Genomic DNA, 21,848 nt, shown 5'->3' with positions numbered 1-21,848 from the left:
AATCCTTCAGCTCCTTTCTTTGCTTTAGTACCACTGTACTCTCTTGGTTCTTCTTCCCTCTATTCTTATTATCTCTCGCTCATCCTGGATTCATTCTTTCATTGTGCATGCATGCGTGCATACTTGTGGACCTAAGACTAATCAGAACTGGTTCAGACAGAAGGTCTGTATCCTGTGTCTTTCAACCACTGTTATAGCTTGCCCATTAAAAAAAAAAAAAAAAAAAAAAAAAGCTTCTCTTTCCATTGATTTTTTCTGTCAATGTAATTACAGACTCCTTCACATTATCCAGGACATCTACCTGAAGCTCCTCTCTTTTCTCTTCCTTTTAGTAAACGAAGTTCCTAGTGCTGAAATTTTGGTCGGCACCCTCTCTTCCCACAGGAGTATCGGAGTCTTTCCCATCCAGAAATGGGGAATGAATGTTCTTTGAGTTGAGCTGTGGGATTGAACCTCAATGGTTTTAGCGCCCTGTGATCCTATGGTAACAGATCACTCTGGATGGAAACTTTAGGTTTACGTTTCTGGGCAGCAAATATAAGTAAAAGAAAGATCCTTTTGAGGATGGCAGGAACTAAATTAAATGTCCCCCTTTTGAAGGGCTGCAAACTCAAATCCTGCCCTTATGATGCACTATTGCATTTTTGTTTCTCTGAGTGACCCAGCTGGAGTCTTGCCTTTCCCTCAGTAGTCTGCCAAGGAACCTTTGTGCTGAATCACTGGCTATTTCTATTGTAATTGGCTTGGACTTCTAGGGTGAGGGGTATACTGAATACTTCTTTTTTTTTTGCACGCTAATTGTTTTCTCTGCCTCATGGGGCATTTTCTTGAGATTTTCTGTGCTCCTGTAATATTTGATTTGGAGMTGGTTGTGCAGCAAAAGGAAAATTATTTTCATTTGGTTAATTTCTTAAATGTTGCTTGTCAATTTAAGAATATTTTAAGCAGTTTTTCTTCTTGCTGAGGAGTGGGCTTTAAGACTGTCTTAAGACTTCCTGTAGGTAACAAAATGTCAAAAAATTCTCAACCATTTTTCATCACAGTTATTTCAGCCAAGATTTGTGTTTATCCCTTTATTGGTCCTTTTAGAATAAACAAGAAATAATGGAGTAGTTGTACTTACACTTGCCCTATTCCCCACTTCCCAAGCAAATCAAGAGTGTCTCTCAGCAGCAGAAGGATGAGGTAGAGTTGTGATTGCAGCCATTATGTGGGGGAATGGGAAGGTGATAGGAACTAGTGTGCTGGCTTTTTCATTAACAGCTGTATTCCAGTCACACTGCTCTTTCAGCAGAAAACAAAACAAAACAAAAAAAAAAGCCAATTTTTTAACAGAYGGGTCAGTGCTACAGTGAACTTCTGCATTGTCAAATCATTTCCAGAAGGGTACTTGGTATCAGGCATATGTGCGTGGATACTAATACACTCATGCCTTGAGCCTTTAGCAGCCACAGGTCAGTGAGGAGAAGGAAGGCAGAGGTGCATGTGTTGTTGAAGAAGACATGCACATAAGTGCAGTTGTTCTAAGAATGTGGCCAAACCTTCTACAACAGATGGAGCTGTGGGTGTCATCCATATTTTAGGGAAAAAGAGGACTAAAGTCAGAAAATATCAAAAGCCCATGACCTCACTAGCTCATCTCCAAAAAATCTGACTGTGATAGAAACAGGAAATCCTTTAAAGACATAAGAATAAAAAGTAGGTCTCAAATGCCCTCCATTGTGGAGTCAGGAACAAGACTGTCTTGATTCCCACCACTTGTCTTGCCTTTCAAACTCCAGAACACCTTTTTCCTGGTCAGGTTTTAGATGTTTCATTGGAAGTGTGTCCTATGAATGTCAACCTGAGACCATCCAATTGCTTCAAAGTGCATTTACTTGAGAGTGACCCATATGCAAAAAAAAAAAAAAAAAAAAAAAAAAGTGAGTGTTGTAGTGTTGTCTGATAGAGGAAATCCTTCACTATTCATAAAATATTTGGGTTATTTGAGAAAAGAGGAAATTGCTAAGGATTAGGTTTATAGCACATGAGCATGTCTCAGAAGCGCTACTCTCTAAAGCTTGTCAAGGGAAAAAGGAAAAAAAAAAAGAAAAAGGAAAATAAATCCCAGTAGGCTTCCAGAGTTTTGTATCCTGTAGTTTATTACATTTGTCAGTAAAAGCAGCAAGGATTATGGAAGTAGATTTATTAATTTTATGAAATCCTGGCATGAATGATTGGTGGCCCTCTGATAGAAAATGAAGTGGAAGTATTTTGCCAAAGACCGAAATTGCATACTTGCAGTGAAAAGTTATTACTGCAGCAAACCTGTTGCAAATAAATCGCTGTAGCAAATCCCTTGGAAGTTGCATGCCTTAAAGTCAATGGGATTGTGTTTTATGTGTCTTCACGTAAAGGAAGATCCTTGGTTTCAATGGGTGTTCAAAATCCTCAGGGCAGGATACAGAATTAGAACAGCTGATCATAGCTAGTTTGGAAAAGTTTCCTTTTGGTGTTTTTACATTTGTTATTAATGTCTTAACAGCGTGTTCTCTCCTAACTGGAAAGGTTCATTCTGTGGACTTTCAGTGTCCTTTGTACAAGGTATCCTTTGGAGGACTTGAAAATACTCGATCCCTCTCAGGGTCTGTCATCAGCATGTTGTGAGCAAACAGCAACTAGGACAGTAAGTGGTGCTAAAAAAGGTGTTAATTGAAACATGTTGATTAGACCATTTATAAAAATGATCTGTTTTTTTACCTCAAAGCAAAAGCCATCCCATATGCCAAGGAAATATGAATTGCTTCCATTTAAATGTGAATTGCTAAAAAACTTTTTGCAAAAAATAATTTTTTTTTTGGTTTTAGGTCACATCTGTCTGAAAGCAGTTGTGGGCTACTTGCATAGACTCTCTTCAAGGTTTCCGTTCAGGTCTAGCATTCAGGTGCCGCATCACAGAAATAGCTCCTTTATTCATCTCTAAATTTTTGTGGCCCTTTGAGTCTGGGTACTGAAGTTCCATTTTTCTCTTAGGAGTATGTCTATGAGAGATAGCTAAGACCTTCTGGMAAATGTCATAGAAGCTGAAAAAGCAGCCTTGCTTTTCTCCTTCTTTTAAATAAGGAAAAATGTTAAGTATCCAGGTTGGTATTGCAGTACTATTACCAAAGCTTAATATTTAAGCATGTGTATGTGTTTTGAATGGCCTTAATAATCATAGGAGTCTATTTATTTTTTGTCTCAAGGACCACTTTAACTTGTATAAAATCAAAAGTTTGACTTTTCRTTTGTACCAGCCATTATTTTTTTCTGAATAAATTTTACAGAAAATTATTTTTGTCCCTGTTTGCTCAAAATACTTTAGTGGGTCTATTACCATTGTACCTAAATAACAGATAAACACACAGAGTTTAATATCCTGAGAAACACTTGAGAACTATTATCGCTATTTCACAGGGACAAAAATAATTTTCCTGTCCAGAGGACACTCATGGGAGAGAATAATCAGAAGTAAATTTCATGTGCTGAGGTTCTTGACTACCTAGTGGGCCTTGGGCCTTCCTTTCCTCCTTGCAGCAGAGCACTGACACGTGCCAGACTTCAGGCACCAACTGCCTCTTCCCTGGCTCCTTATGTCTGGTCTCTGTGTGTCTGCTCTCTGCAATGCAGAGACCTTCACAACCCACAGGCGTGGGTGGCTATCCATCCCAGCTGTCTTTGATCCAAGTCTCTTTTTGCTTTCCTTCATCCTAGTTTCTGTAGGAAGGAAAAAAGGATGTATYGGTGGGAAGAGATTGATTCCATGTCCTCATTACGTTCCTGATTTTGGAGGGTGAGGAGATAAAGACCATGGGAGACACCAGAAATGGAACATGTCCCGTGTCTAAGTGTAGATTTCTCTATTGCTTTGTTGCCCAGCATATTGGCATGTAAAACAGGAGAAGTTTATTGTTGATGTTTTAGGGAGATTTCAATAGTTACAGTGATTGTAGCCCTGTATACACTGCACTATCGCTTGCTCAGTGCAAGTGTTACTTAGCTCTTTGCAGCAATCCAAGAATCAAGTCAGAAAATACCATTATGGCTATTTTACAGCTGGGGAGGCCGAGTCATTCAGGCACATGATGAAATGGTTGGCTAATTCACAATCACACGCATAAGTATTTTATGTAAATCTGTACARCAATTTAGTGAAGGTGCTAGAATTTTATGGCTTCATGTCCCATGTTTGTTTTCCGTCAGATTTGTTTTGGGAATGTCAAAGATATGATTTCATAGGTTTTGGACCCTAATTAGAAGGAGACAATCCAAAACCTGTGTCCCTCTCTGTTTATTATGTCCTCCAAGTGGAAAGTATGTAAACATCTTAAAATCTCACAGTCTTATTAAAAAGTGGTAATGTGCTTTATAAATACCTTTATTACACATAGATCTGATTGTATGAATACAAGTATGTATGCATCTATATAATACTAGCACACCTGTATGGATAAATAGCAGGCTCATCGACATGTATGTAGCTGCAATGGAAATTTGGATACATTGATATTGAATTTATTTCTTTTGAAACTATGTTTGAAGTTTGTACCACTAATGAATGTGAAAGTTTTATTGGAAGTATAGGACTAAAATCTGATGCTGTATTTAGTCACATCAGAAATCCTTTTGCACAATGTGCTGCAATTCCATAAAGATATTTTCCATTTTTTCCTCTTTTTTTTTTTTTTTTAGCTGTTCTAGAAAATGTGTTACCTTACAGTGCTTATCACAGAGAGTATTTGATTTGCACTTAAGGGAAATATCACACATTGTAGTTCAATCTTCTAATAAACCTCAGACYTCCTCTGTTTCTGTCACTTAATTTAGAACTTACAAATCCTGGAAAAGGGCTGGTTCATTTTGGTATATTCCCATTCCCCTGCCACATTGCTATAGTGCAGGCAAAGAATTTGTCCACATGATCACAGTACTATTATTACTATCGATTTTGACATATCTGGATCAGGATTCAGAACATAAACAGTTCTTGTAAAAGCTTAATATCATTTTTCCTCTGTTTCCCACATTCACAGTCACTCTTTCTCCTTTCTTCCTTTCTTTTTTTTTTTTCCCCTCCATTCTTAAGAACTTTCCTCTAACAACAATTTCTCCTTGAAAGCAGATTGTTAACTTGATGCTAGCTTTTAAGGAAAGTAGCACAGGTTTTATATATTCTYACTGCGTGTTTTATTCAGAAATGTCAAGAATGTCTAAGAATTTTAAAAGTGACCTATAGTTTACCTTGCCTAGTGCTTTCAGTTTGTGACCACTCAGAAAGGGCTCGTATCTCTGAAATGCTCAAAACATCTTAAAGATGTCCCAGAATCAACAAAATATATAGGTTCCTACATCCTCTTTAGGTTCCTGACTTTACATTGCTTTTACATTGTGTTTAAAAGTTCAAATAYTTGTTGAATCTCATCCTAAATTTTTCATTTGAAAACAACACTATTTAGGGCCTTTTATTTAAAAGTGATAGCTAGCTGGAGTCAAACCTTAATTTAAAAACAAGATCTGAATCCTACTAAAACTGTTCAAGCTGTAAAATATACCTTGGTATGAATAGGAATAAGGAGATCATCCACTGACTTAATTAAAACTGATCAGAAATAAACTCATTTTCCTTTCTGTCTTCCTCACTCTAAAAACATCCATTGTAGGCAGCTTCTTTGAAACTTAGGGGTTTGCTTGTACACAGATGTAGAGATTATCTGCATGCTGTCATTTGCCATTGATTTCAACATCAGTTTCCACACGTCATGGAAAGCACACTCGATGAAGCAGATGTATGTTTTCTGTTTATGTTATATCTATATACAAAGCAGGACATAATTATTTAATAGCTTCTGGGCTGACATTGCATAATATCTTTTAGAAGAAGTGAGAAGGCTTTTTTGAAACARGACAGCTACAGCATGAGAAGAATAATTAGGATGAACTTTGCAAACTTGGTAAGTGATTCTTTGGTGGTGGACAACTCTTCACAGCAACTTCTACCTCTTGCAGAATTAAATAAATCAAATGAAATAAATGAAATCAAGAGCAGGGGTATGAAATCTATCCTACTCTGTAGGGAAGCACCCCCGTTCTCCCACCCTACTTGATTTCTTCATCTGAATCTGTTTTTACTTTTGTTTGTGGTCAGCATCTAAGAAGACTGGAGATTCCAGACATAGACCTTACAAAAAGCCACTTTATGTAGTAAATTGGCATTACAGCTTTCGGCATGAATTCAGGTTGTGCAGCATTTTTCAGAGCCATTAGTGCTGTGCTGAGTTTTCCCACACCTGCTCAAAATATGTCGGCTGCAGCACATGTTGCAAAGTGCAGTTACTTGGCTTATCATTGAGGATAAATCCCAGCTGCAGAGATCTAACAAATCCAGAGGAAGGATTAAGCAAAAAACCTATTTGTCAGAAATGCTCACTCCTCTTTCTCTGTTTTGTGTGTTCCTTTCAATATACAACACGTAACTGGTCCATTTACATGAGAAACAGAGACTGACGTACCCTGATTAGTGAAGGAACAGGACAAATAAGGAAAGTGAAGAACAATGAATATCCAGAATATTCAATATGTGAGGTCAGTAGAGATTCTGGGGAAGGAGAGGGACAGGAGAACAGGGCTTGGGGTTCAAAAACTAGTGCCATGGGGAGTTACAGGCATTGTAAATGGGATGGGGCAGTGATGGTTGATGAGCAACTGAACTTCATGAGAAGGCTGAGGCAAAACATGGGATATATTATCTTGTGGTGTATTAAGTCCATCGTGGTGATTATTATCACGTTATTAGAGTAGGCTTTTGCTAATAGGAGATTAGGGAACAGGATTTGCAAAGAATGGGATTTTTTTTTTTGTAAGAGGAAAGAATGGTATGGGAAATTTCCAGGGGGAGTATTGGATGTCCTTGTCCTGTTCTCCTCCTCCTCCGAAAGCATCTATTTCTGATCCTTGTTAGAGAAAGGTCTAGCATACTGGGTTAGATATTCTGAGCCAGCTTGGTTGTTTTTATGCTTTTATGTTAACTTTCATAAGAGGGCCAAGGTTTTGTTGACAAAAGAGAACAAAAAGCAGTGCCAGAAAATGGGGAAATAGTTTAGTAGGAAAGCTGAGCTTAATCCCATGCTCTAGAAAAGCTGCATTTCCCCAAACGCAAATCCGTTTTTTATAACTCTTCACATTAAAAAACATCCATTGCCCCACCCTTTCCGTATCTCACCCCACTCCATTCATCCTTTTCACCCAACCAGCTCTGCTGTTAGCTCTACTAAAGCTTGATGTCATGGGGATTTGATTCAAGTATTACAAAATGATCAGTACCTGGTTGGTTGATACTGCTTGTGATGTCCAATGCAACAATGACATAACATTAGATTATAAGGAAATCATAAAATTCATAACATTCATAAACATTATCTTAAGAAAAAAGAAATCTTGAAAAGTGAGGTCAATTCCAGCATTTTCAATGCATTTTAATAATGTGGAAGGTTTAATTCTTAGTTAGCAAGTTGGCTATATCTGTATCAGACATAAGTAGAATAATTTGTCAAAGATTCCCTCCACAGGTGATGGTATCGAGAGGCATCTGAGGGTATCTATCTACCCAAGGGAAATGGAGGTTTTGAGGGCCAGCAATTTCTTGCAGCTTGCCAGTGGAGTCTATGTCACATCGATAATGTCAGTCATACATCTCAGAGAGTAATAATTTGCAAGTCCACAGAAATTATAGATATTACAGCAAAATGTTACATGCAGAGACATACTTGACATTCGGAATGTTTCAACTCGCTGTGTATCTGCAGCATTAGAGTGGTTCTATCATAGTGAAAAAAAGAGTTAATTTTTCAGCTCTCAGTTTGTGCGCTTTTGGAGAAGATGCACGTTTCAGTACATTCAGCACAATTGCTTCTGCCTTCAAAGAACAACTTAAACCCTGGCTAAGCAACAGTGGAGCCACTAAAATCTCAATAATACCTTTTGATACCTACTTATTATTTAATTTTAATTGGATTATATTGTACAGACGTGCTTCAATAGAGAATCTAAATGTCCCAGTCAAGATCAGGGCTGTGCTGTTTCAGGATCTGCAGACAGAAACCAACATGTGTTTTTTACCACATTATGGGAAACAGTTTCCACCCAAAGAGTTAGCTAAGGTTTTAATCCTGCAATTAGCATGCTGTCTGCCCAGAAACTATCACTTGCAGCACAGCAGGACAGATGGATTGAGGATTAGAGAGAAATCTCCCCCACAACTGAGTAATGCACAGTTTATCAGATATAACTTGGAATAGTGCTTCGTAGCTCTCCAAAGCATCTCTGGGAGGAAAAGATATCAGAATATTATTATTTGTATTAATGGTCCACTACAAAGAACAACCTATTGTCTCAAACAATGTAAAAATAAATGAAGACAACTCCAGTCCCTAACATTTTATAATTTAAATGAAAAAGACTAGCAATGCTATAAGGAAAATACAAAGGAATGTGATTTGCCTGTGGTCAGAACCGATCAGGGACAAGGCAAGGATGATCCAAGTCCAGCCTTCTGAACTCCAAATTCTGCAGTCRGACTGCTTCTAAAACTAAGTGATTGTTAATCTCTTCTGATAGGTCTTTTATGACTTAAGAACTGCTTTCTTTGACAAATGTTTGAATCCACCCTAATTATAGATCTATGGCTGTGCTGCTTTGTGCATGTAAACAGGGAAGCTAGCACAGTGCTCTTCATGAGACTTAGCTGTATACAGCAAATTTGATACACAAATAACACCAAAAAGAAAGCAATTCTTAAAAGATTTTTTTTTATAAAAAGTGTACCATCAAGATTTACTTGAAGCAAAAATTGCAGATGGCTTTGAAATTAATGAATATAATCTGTAGCAGGTACATATATAAAGCATGAAGTAATTCATGGCATTTTTCAATTGATACAGTATCTGAAAGGTGGAGGGGAAACATTAGAATCCAAAAAACTACGCAAAGTATTTTATTTAATGATTTTTTTTCCTGTATGTGGATGAACAAGCATTACAAACATGCTCTACACCTGTAAGATCTAGTTATATGGCAGGTAACCAGGGAATATTCTGTGTTTTAAAATGAAATCTGCACATTGAATCAGGCAGAGAACAGCTGGCTTAGAAATCAGCCTGAGAATCAGAATAATCTATGAAAGGTATTTGTGTTAGCATTAAACATTTTTGCATGCTGTCAGAGCAGAAGATAGCCTCTGAGCTTTGTGGATTAAGGAAGTGGCTGGTATGACTTTCTAGAATTGCGTGGCCTTGTTAAGAATGGAAAACTCAATTAAAATGTAGTTATGAGAAAGTTATGTGAGCCCTTGTGATTTACTGCAGCACAATGCAGATCCATAATTTACCAGGCACAGTCTTCAGTCAAAGTAATATCAAGTTATTAGGGATTAAGGATACAGTCTTTCTGTGTCATTCCTTTTTGAGCATGTACTATATAGCAATGTAGTGTATATGCTAAGCAGTAGAAAGATGAAGAAGCTGTTCTCTAACAACCAAATAAAAATATATTTGAAAGAATAAATAAAGCACACACTAATGAGATACGTTCCTAAATAAAATAATATCTGACAGTTAGACTTCGTTGAGCAGTTTGGGAGCAAGCAGTGTTAGGATGTGAGCCCCATTTGTTCTACAAACAAACTGGAATGGATGGAGCTACTTTTAATGCATGCTTTGAGTTACTGTCAGTGCAAGCTGAGCATGGATGCTTTTGCCTTGGAATTTGCTTGAGATTTTCTATATAGAATAATTTGCATTAAATCCACATAGGAAATTAATTAAATGAGTTAACCAAAAAGCTAAAATTGGAATAAAAACTGTTAGTGTGGAACAAAAGTGCCCACACACAGACTTGCTCCAAAATAACGAACTGTATGAAGTAAAACCAACTGTTATTTTGGTTCCAGTTTTTGTGCAGTGCAGCCCTAGGACCTCTGGCAATTAAAAAATAATTGTTTTTGTGATGCAAATATTTACAACCATTCTAGGTCCCTTTTAAATTGCCAGTACAGTGTGAAGTAGACACAGCATTTCTGAGAATGAGGCCAGAGATAGCCAGGCCGTTCATATTTTATAAGGATTTTTAGGAGACGGCACTTTCCAATCATATGAGGTAAAAGAAAGGAGAGAGGTTTGCAGTGAAAAAGCAGATTCTGGGAAGCAAAAGAAATACAGTAAATGAAAACCCACAAGTACAAATGGCAAAGGATCAAAGGTGAGGAGCTGTGTAGGAGGGAGGTGCTACTGATGCTCCCAGACATTCAAGGATGGAAAAATTCCATTAAAACTAAGCACCTGCTGCTCAAGATTAGGGCTTCAAAATTACAAACCATGTCAGTAAAAGCATTTTGCTTTGCAGTTTAAAGGGGAGCTAGAGGAAACGGCCAAAATATTAGGAGGTGGAAAAAGACAGAATGGGGAAATATTTTAATGAAACTGATCTGTGCACATTTGAGATGGGATATTGCTTAGGCATGACTGGTTTCAATCTGATTTTAATTTTTGTTCCCCAGCTTTTCAGTTGTCTTCTTGAACAAAAAAAAACAAAAACAAACAAAAAAAAAAAAGATTCTTTTTAGTTTAGTTTAGTAAGGGGATAGGCAACCGAGCTTTGGATGGCTTCCTAACCTTGTGCCTCATTCCTCTTCATGGGTGTGTCTGACTCTTAAATTTCTGTTTCTTAATCCCACTCTAGTCTTTTGTGGGCGAGGAGAGACGGTCTCTGACTCCTTTGCCTGTTGGAGGGTAGAATGCAGCGTTGAAATCCCTCCTGCCAGGGTAAAGGCTGGCAACTGCCAGAAACCACAAGAACGTAGATACAGGACCGGGCTCTGCTTAGCTGACAGACACACGCTCGCATCGGCCTGCCCAAACATCACAGCGCAGGCTGCGGGGCGGGAAGCGGCTGTGCCCCACACTGCTCGCATCTCTGCAAGGCAATGAGCTGAATATCACATGTCGGGGATTGGCAGCGCACAATGGAAAGCCAAAGCTGTTCCCAATCCTTCACACTGAGACAATATTGATCAAATTGTCAGCTGTARATCTGTGGGGGGAAGAGGAAAATCAAACAGGCTCGTCGACAATATGCTCGCTCGCTCCCTGCCCCACTCCCAAACTGTGATCTAAGCGCTTGAAAGAAGTTAAGATTTAATCCAGTGATTGCTTTGAAATAGGGAACAGGAAAATACAAGTGGCTAGAAAGAGTTACGTATCCAGAGCTTTATTTTCCCCTCCTAAATGAAGGGCTGTTTGCTCTTCTGTCTGCTTGGAATACCAGATGCCTTTGGATGGTCAAATTGAGACATCCTAAAAGGGAAAGACTTTTGGATGTCCTCTTTTTTTTTTCTCTTTTCTTTTTTTCCTGAAAACTGGGCCTCTTTAAAGATGTCTCAAGTATGACACTCAAAAACAGCATTGTCCCAGATTGCACAGTGCTTTTCAAAACTCAGCCAACATTTTTAGTAGCGTATGCCTCAAGGAGTCTGGGCACCTTACCCAAAGAGAGCTAAAAATGTAATTTGCAGTTCTTCAAGTAATCCAAAACAAAGTATCAAATCCCTTCCCAGCCTCCTTCGCCAGGGAAAGTCGCTGCGAGCCACGACTGGCCTAGTTCTGCTGSGCAAGGGACGGCAGGAGTAAATGGAGGGTGGAGTGGGAGAGCTTGTGGAAGAGCCATCAGGCTATGCATTGTGCTGAGCCCTACTTAATCACGATTGCCTTGCTTGAGAATCGGGTTCCAAATATTTCCACCGGTGCTCAAACACAAAGTTACCTGGTTGTCATTTATGCAGAAGAATTTCAACCCTCAGAATTTCCTTGGCTGCGCTACGGCTGATGGCTTTTTCCATGATTCTAATACTCTCTCAGCAGATACATTCTTGGTGTGGGTCACTAAGCAGGCGAGAAAGTGCCGAATTTTCCAACTGTGCAAGTTTATGTGTGTGTGCGCCGTGGCCGCAGAGGATGTGCAGAATAAATATACGTGGCAAAAAGAAAAAAGCATACAACATGTGATAGATGCGTGATTTGGCATCCAATTCAAGGCCTGATATTTGCCTTTTYAGATAAGAAAACTCTCTTGAGACTTAATCCTTTGGCTAAAACAATGGATTGTTATGGAAAAATTATCAGTGCAAAAATCTTTGTGTTTATGAATTGTGCTGCTACAGGTGGACTGAAAAAGGCTTTTATTTCTCAGTTTCTGTTTCTTTACAGTCTAGGATTGGTGTCATAACACATTAACCATTCTAAATTAATGAATAAATTAATGTACTAGTATACATACGTGTATTTTATCAAGTTTAGGGAAATAAAGAAAAGCTGTGAGACTTGTAATGTGAACCTTGTCAGGGTGCTTAGTGGTGATAAATGCATTTGCAAAAGTTGCTTRGAAGAACGTATTGAAAATACTTTTGAAATTCAGAAAAAAAAAAAAAGCCTGACTTTTTAAATTTAAAAATGTTTTTACCAGTTGTGGTAAAAAGCTTACAGTCTCCTACCCTGAATAAGTGCAGTTTTAGCAAGTAAGTGGTATGAGAGGAAATTATACCTGGCCCTAGGCTCTGACTGTGAATATTCAGTGTGCATTACGCTGCCTCCCTGAATTAAGGAGCCAGAATCAACTTCAGGTATCAGAGTCTCAACTGGCTGCTGAGGAGCACGGAGCAGCTCATCTGCTCCCACCCTGATGGCGAGCAGCTGGCCAGGAGGATAACTTTCRGGGTCTCCGTAGAGCCCAAGAATCCAACCCATAACTAGAGACTGGATACAGGAAAAACAGACCGGTGTCCTGAGGAGATACAGACACTCTTCTAGGCTGGCTGGCGTGTCTTGTTCGAGCACACAGGGTCATCCTAACCACAAGAATGGGACTGGGAAATAGTCTTTGCCAGGCTCGGTAGGAGGGCCCGCGCTTTGCCTTCCTGCGCAGCTGGGGGCATGATTCAGCCTCCAGGACCACGGAGCCTATTGCTACCAGTCCCTGCTCTGTCCTTGCGGGAGCTGCGCTTCAGGTGGCATTTTGAGGTCTCTCCTTCCCTGCCAGTAGCACACTTCTCTCCTGAAGACGTAGTAATTAAGGCATTCAGGCTTACAACAGAGATAACTAAGTGGAACAATATGCGCCTTGACCTTTAAGTAGCAGAGGAAGCTCCATCTTAACCCTCACCCTGTTGTGTGGAAGCAGCCTTGCCCTGTGAGCATTTCAGAAGTTTTGTAGGTTTTATACCCTGTTAGGATCACCTAACCTGGCCCCTTGCATAGCACCGACCTTTCAGCCTCACCCTCTAGTTCCTGCATGAGGTACAAATCCGTGGTTAACCTGCATCCTTTGGCAGGATTGTATATTGAGTTATGTGTCGATGGGATTATGAATTGAGACAAATGGCATTAGATCATGAATGACCATGAATTAGATCATTAGAACTTGAATTTTCATAGTTTAGGCTTGCCTGTGCATGTTTTACATTTGAGGTTTTTGCAAGGCTTCTCCCAGTTCTGCTTCTGCTTTACCATTCACTTCTTCAGCTGCTGGAAGAACAATTTATGTTAAACTAGAGGTTTCTATCTTCCTTGCCTTGGGTTGCACAGCCTGTATATATCTTGTGTAGAAAAGACACATAGTTGTTCCATAAGCAGTGGAAGTAAAYATTGTTTTCCTTTAGATGTTTGTCCTTTTTAAACCGTTTATATATTCCTTATGCTAAGATGAACTTTCATCGTGTTCTGTATGCTATGTCTCCCTGCTGAAAGRTGGTATGTGTTAGCTGACTCTTAGGGAGATGATTCTATGCTTTCTGGTAAGCCATTTGCACYGAAACAGAACATATAAGGATGAGATCTTCCTCACTCGATCTTTGTATTTTTTTTTTTTTTTAATGCCAGAAGGGCACTACTTTGGATTTCTGTCCTTCAGCAGCTGCCAGTCTTTGGCAGGAAGGTAGGAACATCATATTCTTTGAGATTTCTAACCTGATATTGACAGAATCAGAAGTTATTGTGTGGAGGGCAAAGCAGACCAACACATGATTAGAAAGACAGCACAGACACATAAACTTGTTTCCTTAGGAAATGAAGCTACAAATTATTACCCAGGGAACCTAAGGATCTTTAAAATTGCTGCCCTTGAGTATTCTTACTAGTTATCTTGCTTCCTGTCTTTCTTTGAATCTTCTCTTAACATCTTTGGGGGGTTCGTGAAGGAGTGGAACTGTTTGGGTCTGTACAAAATGTTAGGCAAAATTTTCAAAGTTGTGAGGCAATGCATATGGGAGCCAGTAGACACCGCCTTTCTGCAAGAGTCTTAAAGCTTTTTGGTGCCAAGAGTCATCTCTCAAAATTATGTTATTCGAATAATGTAATTATGCAGAATCACTTTCAAATATGCAACCAGAGTGACTGAGAAACGATTTCCTTTACCCCAGCTGCTGCGCAAGATTAATTAGGTATAATTAGTATGATGACACTTTGAAAATGTAAAGCATTCTTTAAACTTTGAGTGCTATTTGCACTTACTTTATCTAGGATGTTTTTTGATAGTATAAAATCTGTTTTTATGCATTTCTATATATGTAGTTTCATATGAAAAGAGAACTTTGACAGCAGGATTTAGGAGTTATGTAATGGATGCATAAGTGTGGTTTTTGAAGTGACTTTTAAAGACCCATCTATGACTGTAATCATCTCTTTTTATTTTATTTTTTTTATTTGCCTGTAAAGTCCTTCATCTCACAGTGGTTCAGTATTTACCTTCCTGACTCTTATGACATTGAATATTCATCATAACTCTCCCAAGGCCATCCGCATTTGCCAACTGAGTAAAGGTAAACAGATGGTTCGTAGATATTTCCAGTATTGGTATTATTTACAGCACTTGCATCTATGTTTGCAAGGCACCTAACACGAGGTTTGCCTTTTTTCTTGCCATTTGAAAAAGTTTGTCGATGCTCTCCATTTTCAGTTACTCATTCCTCCTCTACTTCATCCTGCCAAAGTTTTCCACCCTCCGAGCTGTGCTGGATGCCAAGTGAACACTTTGTGTGGCTGTGCTTGGAGTGGGGGAGGAAGTAAACCTGCCGTGAGGGAAGGAGGACTCATTCTTCAAATATTATCTTCGTTAATTGCTTTTTTCCCCTCAAATCTATAGCAAGTTGTTCTTAGAAGGCGATTGAACAAAGCAAAAGGAAAAAGATTTTTCCCAGGGATGAAAAAGATTCCTGAGAAATTCCCCAAGCTCTCAAACTTTCAGATCTTTAGCAAGAAACAAACAAACAAAAAAGCCTGCTGTAGTTAAGATGCAGTGAACCACAGTTAAAGTGGAGCAGATACTTCAATCCAGACGTTTCCTGAAACCTGTGTGCTTCACAAACCTAGTCATGCTACTTGCACGTTTTGGGGTTTTGTGTTTTATCAAGGGGAAGAAACTCTGTAATGACAGTTTAACCAAGTTGGGCTGTACTGTGTGTTCAGGCACCCCATCCACTTCTCCACTGTGAAAAAAGAGATTACCAGAAATCATGTCTGGGACAAAAGGGAGGAGCCCAGACATTCAAAATGAAATCTCCTCTGGCTCACTCCTGGTAACATATTCCTGAACACAGCATTTTAACTCTCAAGTGTCCTTTCTCACAGCCACTAGGCCTCTTTCCCTGATCCATTCCATATTCTTTTTCTTCTCCTTGCTTTAAAACTCACTTCTTGTTTCCTGCTGGTCCTCCACTTAGGCTGGCTTCATAACCTGCTGGTTGAATATCCCAAGCACTTGCACTGTAGTGAATATGGAAGGTGGGTGCAAATCTTGGCCATCTCCGATGACTGTTGACTATAGTTCTTTGGAACTGCAAAACTGTTATGTAGCAACACCATGTTATTTGCAAGAGGCACAAGCATGTGGTTTGKTTTTTGTGTTGTTCCTGCATGTATGTAGATTATACTGTGTGCTAACTAATCAGTGGTGTTGGATTTCTCATTGCTCTTTTTAGCGAACATGAATGATGGTATGGTGCAAGCAAAATGTGTACACATACATCAGTTCAAATTTCCCCCTTCTTTTTTCCATGTCCCACTTGAATAATAACAAATAATCATGACTTTTCCCTGGGTTTGGCTGTCCCTAGGCCTAATTCCCTCTACATAATTTGAGAGTTAGATTGTTTCAATATGCTCTTACTTGTGCTGTAGCAAAAGTATGATCAAGTGACCACTGCACAGTGATGCAGGATTGCTGTTTGTTCAAGACAAAGSAAAGGTTATTACATTTATCCACTTTTACATACTGTACCTTGCTCCTTTTAGATCATTTTAGTTCAATTTTAATTTCTAGTACTTGTGGAATAAAACTGAACTACAAATATCTTGTAGTCTCCTGCTTATTACATTGGTTCACCTGTGTATAAGTCATGACTCATACACTGCAGACTGTTGCACCAGTACAGTTAACTGCAGTTTTTGCAGCTCAAGATGRAATCAATACAGATATTAACCTTGTTTCTGCAGCCCTAAATCTCAGCAATGCCCTATGAGGCATTCTGAGGAGTGCCATGTATTTCACCTGTTTAGGGTGAGTGCATTTTCATTCTTGAGGGCCCTTTCTGTGGTCCCGTTTCAGTGGTTATATCTTATTTTATCTTCTGCTGTAATCTGCTTAATGTGTCTTAGTGGCTTTGTTTGATGTGTAGAAATATTATAGCAGGAAGATACCAAAGAAATTGAATTTATAACRATGATGATGTTGAGGTCAAATACCGGAAAGTCTTGGAGATAGMTTGGTATAGCTGCTATCATAGTGGCAAGTGATAAAAAGTTTGACTAATTTTTGTGCTATTAAGCCTTCAACATTGTGTTGTGCACAGCACGTATTATAACAATGTGCCAAAGAAGTCAAAATAATAAAGAAAACAGATTAGCCTAGAATTTTACAGCTAGAGAATTTTACTGAGTAGTCAAGGAGCCCCTTGGGTTTTGTTTACTGGCAGTAATAAATAAAAGAAAAAGAGGCTCCCAAAGTCTAGTTTAATGGAACAAATGTAAATCAGAGCTACTGCTGTCTCTCTCTTTGCTTTCTTCAGGTGACCATACCCCTTCATTTAGCTTCAGGGCTGAGGACAGTGTCCCGCTCACAGCAGAGGGGCCAGAACACCCCAGCGCCCACAGCCTGCGACCTTCCAAGCGGTAACCCCGCCACTACCTCCAGCGAAGGCCCATTTCCATCCCCGTAACTCGCCCATATGCAAATGCTTCTGACCTTAATTAAAGCAGTTCACCTCTCTGCGCCTCCAGGGATGGTTTCCTCATAAGGCAGTTGTGTTTAATTAGCATTTGCATAGCATTCTGCTGGTTGCTCGCTGGGAGCATTGTTCAGCCGGAGCGTGGGATTGCTGAAGTCTGACTGGCAGGCTTGGCACCCTCCTAATTGACACAGAAGCCAAGTAGAATTTACACAAGGAAAGAACAGAGAATCATTAATGATGGATCATTAGCAAGGAGCTCCATTGAATGAATGCAGATAACTTTATAACTCCATCAAAGTGAAAAGTAGCATGATTAATGATGCATCAAGTAATAAAGGCTCAAAGAAGACACTGATTTTCTAATTGCAGTGCAATTTTCTTGTTTGCTCTAGTTTGTAAAATTAATTTCTTTGGGAAGTGGGAAACATTCTATGCTTGTGGTGCATTTAATATCAAGTTTGGTTTGCTCTCATTAGAGGCTTTCTTCAGTGTCTTTTTATATCAGAGTGGCAAATCATATTTTGATGTATGCAATATTTACCCTAGCAAAGATTTACAGAATCAAGTGCAAATGATGTAGAACTATTCAGCTAGGTCCTTTGCAGGTTTTCTGTTTTATCTGTATAAAGAACTGTCAGATACAATCAGAGTTTAGATTGCTTTAAATGTATATATCATTGTGTTTTGTTTCATGGAAATTGCTTGATAATTTTATTGATACTTAGAATTTTAGAATAATCCACCTCGAAAGGGCATTTTTGCTCTGAGGTTATTTTCAGAAGCATTTCACTTGGCACAGTTAGATTATTCCTGTGGCTTATATTGGAGCCACTTCAGTCCTCTGTCAGTCCAAGGGACGGGAATCAATAAAAATGTGTCTGAGTGGCATATCTGTTTCTTTAAAATGTACTGACCTCTCACTTGAAATTTAACTTGAAAATCGAATGTTCAGTTTTCAATCAATATGTTCAAAAGTGAATAGAAGTAGGGAAGTAAGATAGTAGAAAAAGCATCCCTGATGTGACCTTTTTCTTAGCTTTCATATTTATTGCTGGGTAGAAGACACTATGAGAGCTCACCTAACTCAGCAGCAAGCCCCGAGGTAGCATCAGCTCTGCCAAAGCAGTTCTTGTGCCTAAACACTTCATTGACAGGAACTCTGCGGCTTCCTCAAAAAACCTGTTTCCAAGCTTCATTATCCTTATCGTTCTACAACTTTATTTTCTATTACCTAACGTCTATCTTCTTTTTTCTTTTTTTTTTCCCCAATTCAATTATTTCTCATCCATCAGGGGCATGAAAAACTATTATTTACTTTCTTATTGAGGCAGGGATGGTTTTTGCTTGGGATTTGTTTGTATCTCTCTTTTCCCCCCCTGCTTTTTGGTCTCCTCTAGAATCTCTTGAGGTCCTATGCATTGCTGTACAGTGTGGAACCCACACCGAACACTTCCCCAGCTGTGACCTGCCATTACTAACTAGGGCAAAACTATTGTTTCATGTATTCTGCATCTTTCTCTCTTGTTTGTACATCCCTGTAGGGCATTTGCCTTTTYGCAACAGCATGATACTGCTGGCTCGTGTTCAGTTCATGATCTAGAATAACCCCTAGCTATTCCTACCTTGCTCTTTGTCCCCTGCCCTGTATTTATACAGCTATATGCAGTTCTTCCCCCTTGACATTACTGAATTCCACAGCTTTTTTAGTCCACTTCTTCGGTGTAGGCAGGTGATTATGAGAACCGTTTCTGCCTTTAAAGTAATCAAAGTCACTTTTAGCTTCAARTCCTCTGGAAACAGAGAAGGTAAAATCTGACTTGCAACGGCAAATCCACTGACAAATACGCCAGTAGAGCCTCATCCTGGACAGATGTCTGGCGAGCTCACTTGAAACAGTTCTCCATTTAGAAGGGCCCTAATAGCTATTCTCTGAATATGATTTCCCACTCAGTATCACACCTGGCTTAAGATTTACCTAAACCTTTATTTATTCAGTTTACAAGAAATATCAATGCCAAGCTTCTTTCAGAAATCCAGATCTTGATCTGAATCCTGGTGGTCAGGGGGTTCATCTCACCTGACTTCAGATTTCTGGATGGTAGAGGTCTGTATCTAAGGCACTTGTCTAGCCTCCCTTGCCTGAAGAAAGACAGATGGTTGCAATTCATCTGGCCAAGCTTAGGCAAAGTATGACAAGAATTGCACTGTAAATGTGCTTTTTCCTCTACATTATTTCTAAAAGGAGGAAAGGACTCTAAGCAACTAAAAATCTACATGTAGACATGCTTACAGTTAGATAGGATGCATCTCACATCCAGTGTTTCTTCTGTGCAGGAAGACAGGAGTTTGCATGAACACTGTTTGTTCTTAATAGAAACATACTGGTTGTTACTCATCTCCTGAATATTTTCACTGTGATTATTTRTTGTACTAATTAATGGAACTTGTAGTTAAAAGGTTTGCTCTCTAATTCCTCARTTCTTCCTCCTTCCCTCTTTAAACACAGGAATGATAGTTGACCTGTCCTAGGACACAGTCATTATTCCTGGGTTCTCAAAAAGAAGGGGCTCTGACACATTGTCTGCTTTTCCTTTAGGAAGGAAGCTCATCATACCCACTCATGTCGAAAAAAAAAAAAATAAAAAAAGAAAAACATAAATTTTTTTCTAAGCACCTTTTACCTTTTTCTCTCTTATTTTGTCTTGTTTTATCTTATTCTCTTTTGTTTTGAGATGGATGCCCTGACTGTGTTAACCACTTAATTGTTCTATCTGATTATGTCTTGTTTTGAGATGGATACTTTGACTGTGTTAAATGCTTAATCACTATTGATCTATTTAATGAAGACTGTTGCAAAAATAGTGTATGTTGCATGACCGCTGTCAGAAGCTCTCCTCAAACAAGTAGTCACTCAAATAAATAGTGACCTTCACTACTCATTTGCTTACAGAATCACTTCTGACTGTGGTTCATTTCCTTTGCTGGTTGATATGTTTCTGATTCCTTCAAAACTAAGTCAAACACTGTCCTGCGTGATAAAGCACTCTTACACATTTCTTTACATTTGTAAACAACCCTTCAGTGGTATTGGCAACTTTGTCTTTAAAATCTTTTGATGGTATAATAAAGACCATACCCATGAATAAATGAATAATTTTGGCAATTGTTCAGAACACCAAAGAGTGTTAAATTTTGTATTTAAAGTTTTCAACTGGCAATTCTGGAAATTTTGGTTTTGTATTTCTCGCTAAAACAGTTATATCCATACAATGCATGCATAGATGATATTGATAACAGAGTAAGTTTCAGTCTGTTCTGTCCTTTGAGACTACCAGTAATGATGTGGCTAATTGTCTGAAAGGAACTATGCTGAAATCTCTGTTTGGTTGACTATGAGAGATTGCAAAATTTAAGGTCTGTCTACCTGCAATAGATGTGAGAGTGCTCAGCTTGTTGTGTGCTTGCCCCAGTGACAGTGAGAGTTTGAAATGGTTCTTGCCAGAATAAACCAGTGCTGAGTTACTCACCATTGCCACTGCCTGTTTGTGATAGAAAACATAAAATAAGGTTGGGATTTGGCAGTGCCACAGGATAATGGAGCACGCTGCGTAGGTACTTGAGCTGTTGCTACCTGCAATGATGTTCCCCTCGTCTGGAGCCATAATGGTGTTTTAACATGGCATTGAGTTGGATTCTCRTGGAGAGATTGTCTCCTATTCTGGAGTATGGAGGTTTTCTCAGGGCACCCTAGTGTGTGGCCTGGGCATTGCCAGCTTACACAACCAGCATAAAATCCTAGGCATATGCCTCGGAACAACCCGATGTACCACTAGGAATGAGGAAAACACTTCCTTAATATTGAGTCTGCACGTGTGCATTTGGTGAACTACCTAAAACTGGATTATTCATACACAGCTAACCTATTGTGAATAGGAATTTATTTAGTCTATAATTCCAAAATACAACTTTTCTCTGATAAGCACTGAACGACTTGCTCTGAAAAGGAAATACTCCCCTTTAAACCAACATAAACCATTCAGTATGAGTACAGGTAGTTAATTTTGATAATAATTTCCTTCCTATCTGTTTTTGGTTGTGTTTTTACAGGACCAGCTGTGAGATACAGTGAATTTTCTATGTCACAGCCCAAGCCACCACCTCTTGYTGGGCAGCACACAGTGGAGATACTGAAGGGCACACTGGGGTACAAGGATGCTGCCATAGAAGAACTGCTCAGCACTGGTGTTGTGGCTCAGCATGAGGTCAGATAAGGAACACCAGCTACATTCCTTAACACTGAGTTCACATTACTTTGTCCTCTCTTTGCTCCCTTCAGCTCCCCTAGTGGGACTCAAAGAGAAGACATAATTTAATTCCTAATTTTTATCCATGTGTGTTTGTATGATTTTAACACCGGTGTATCAAATAAACAATCTAGCACTGTCTGAGTGAAAGATTTTCTTGGGGTGGGTTGAGGTGGGGAGTCAGCACAATTACACAGTCCTGTGTGGATACTCATTTTCTATACTTTGTATGCAAAATCAAGTTCTTACTGTAATTACAG

The 21,848-nt window shown here is 39.0% G+C and overlaps 1 protein-coding gene across 1 annotated transcript in view; it reads left to right on the top strand.

Annotated features, from left to right (window-relative positions):
• SUGCT (succinyl-CoA:glutarate-CoA transferase) overlaps window positions 1-21,639 on the top strand; it is a 278,027-nt gene extending 256,388 nt beyond the window's left edge. Inside the window, exon 13 of the mRNA XM_026035002.1 lies at window positions 21,392-21,639. Coding sequence (XP_025890787.1) covers window positions 21,392-21,555 — 164 coding nt within the window. The 3' untranslated portion in view covers window positions 21,556-21,639. The remainder of the gene's footprint in view (window positions 1-21,391) is intronic.
• Window positions 21,640-21,848: the final 209 nt, after the last annotated feature.

This window comes from Nothoprocta perdicaria, unplaced genomic scaffold, assembly GCF_003342845.1.
Source record: "Nothoprocta perdicaria isolate Ctin4 unplaced genomic scaffold, notPer1 scaffold_154, whole genome shotgun sequence".
In the NCBI taxonomy this organism is placed as follows: Eukaryota; Metazoa; Chordata; class Aves; order Tinamiformes; family Tinamidae; genus Nothoprocta; species Nothoprocta perdicaria.
The sequence above is the reverse complement of the archived record's forward strand: the minus strand, read 5'-3'. Positions and strand labels throughout refer to the sequence as shown.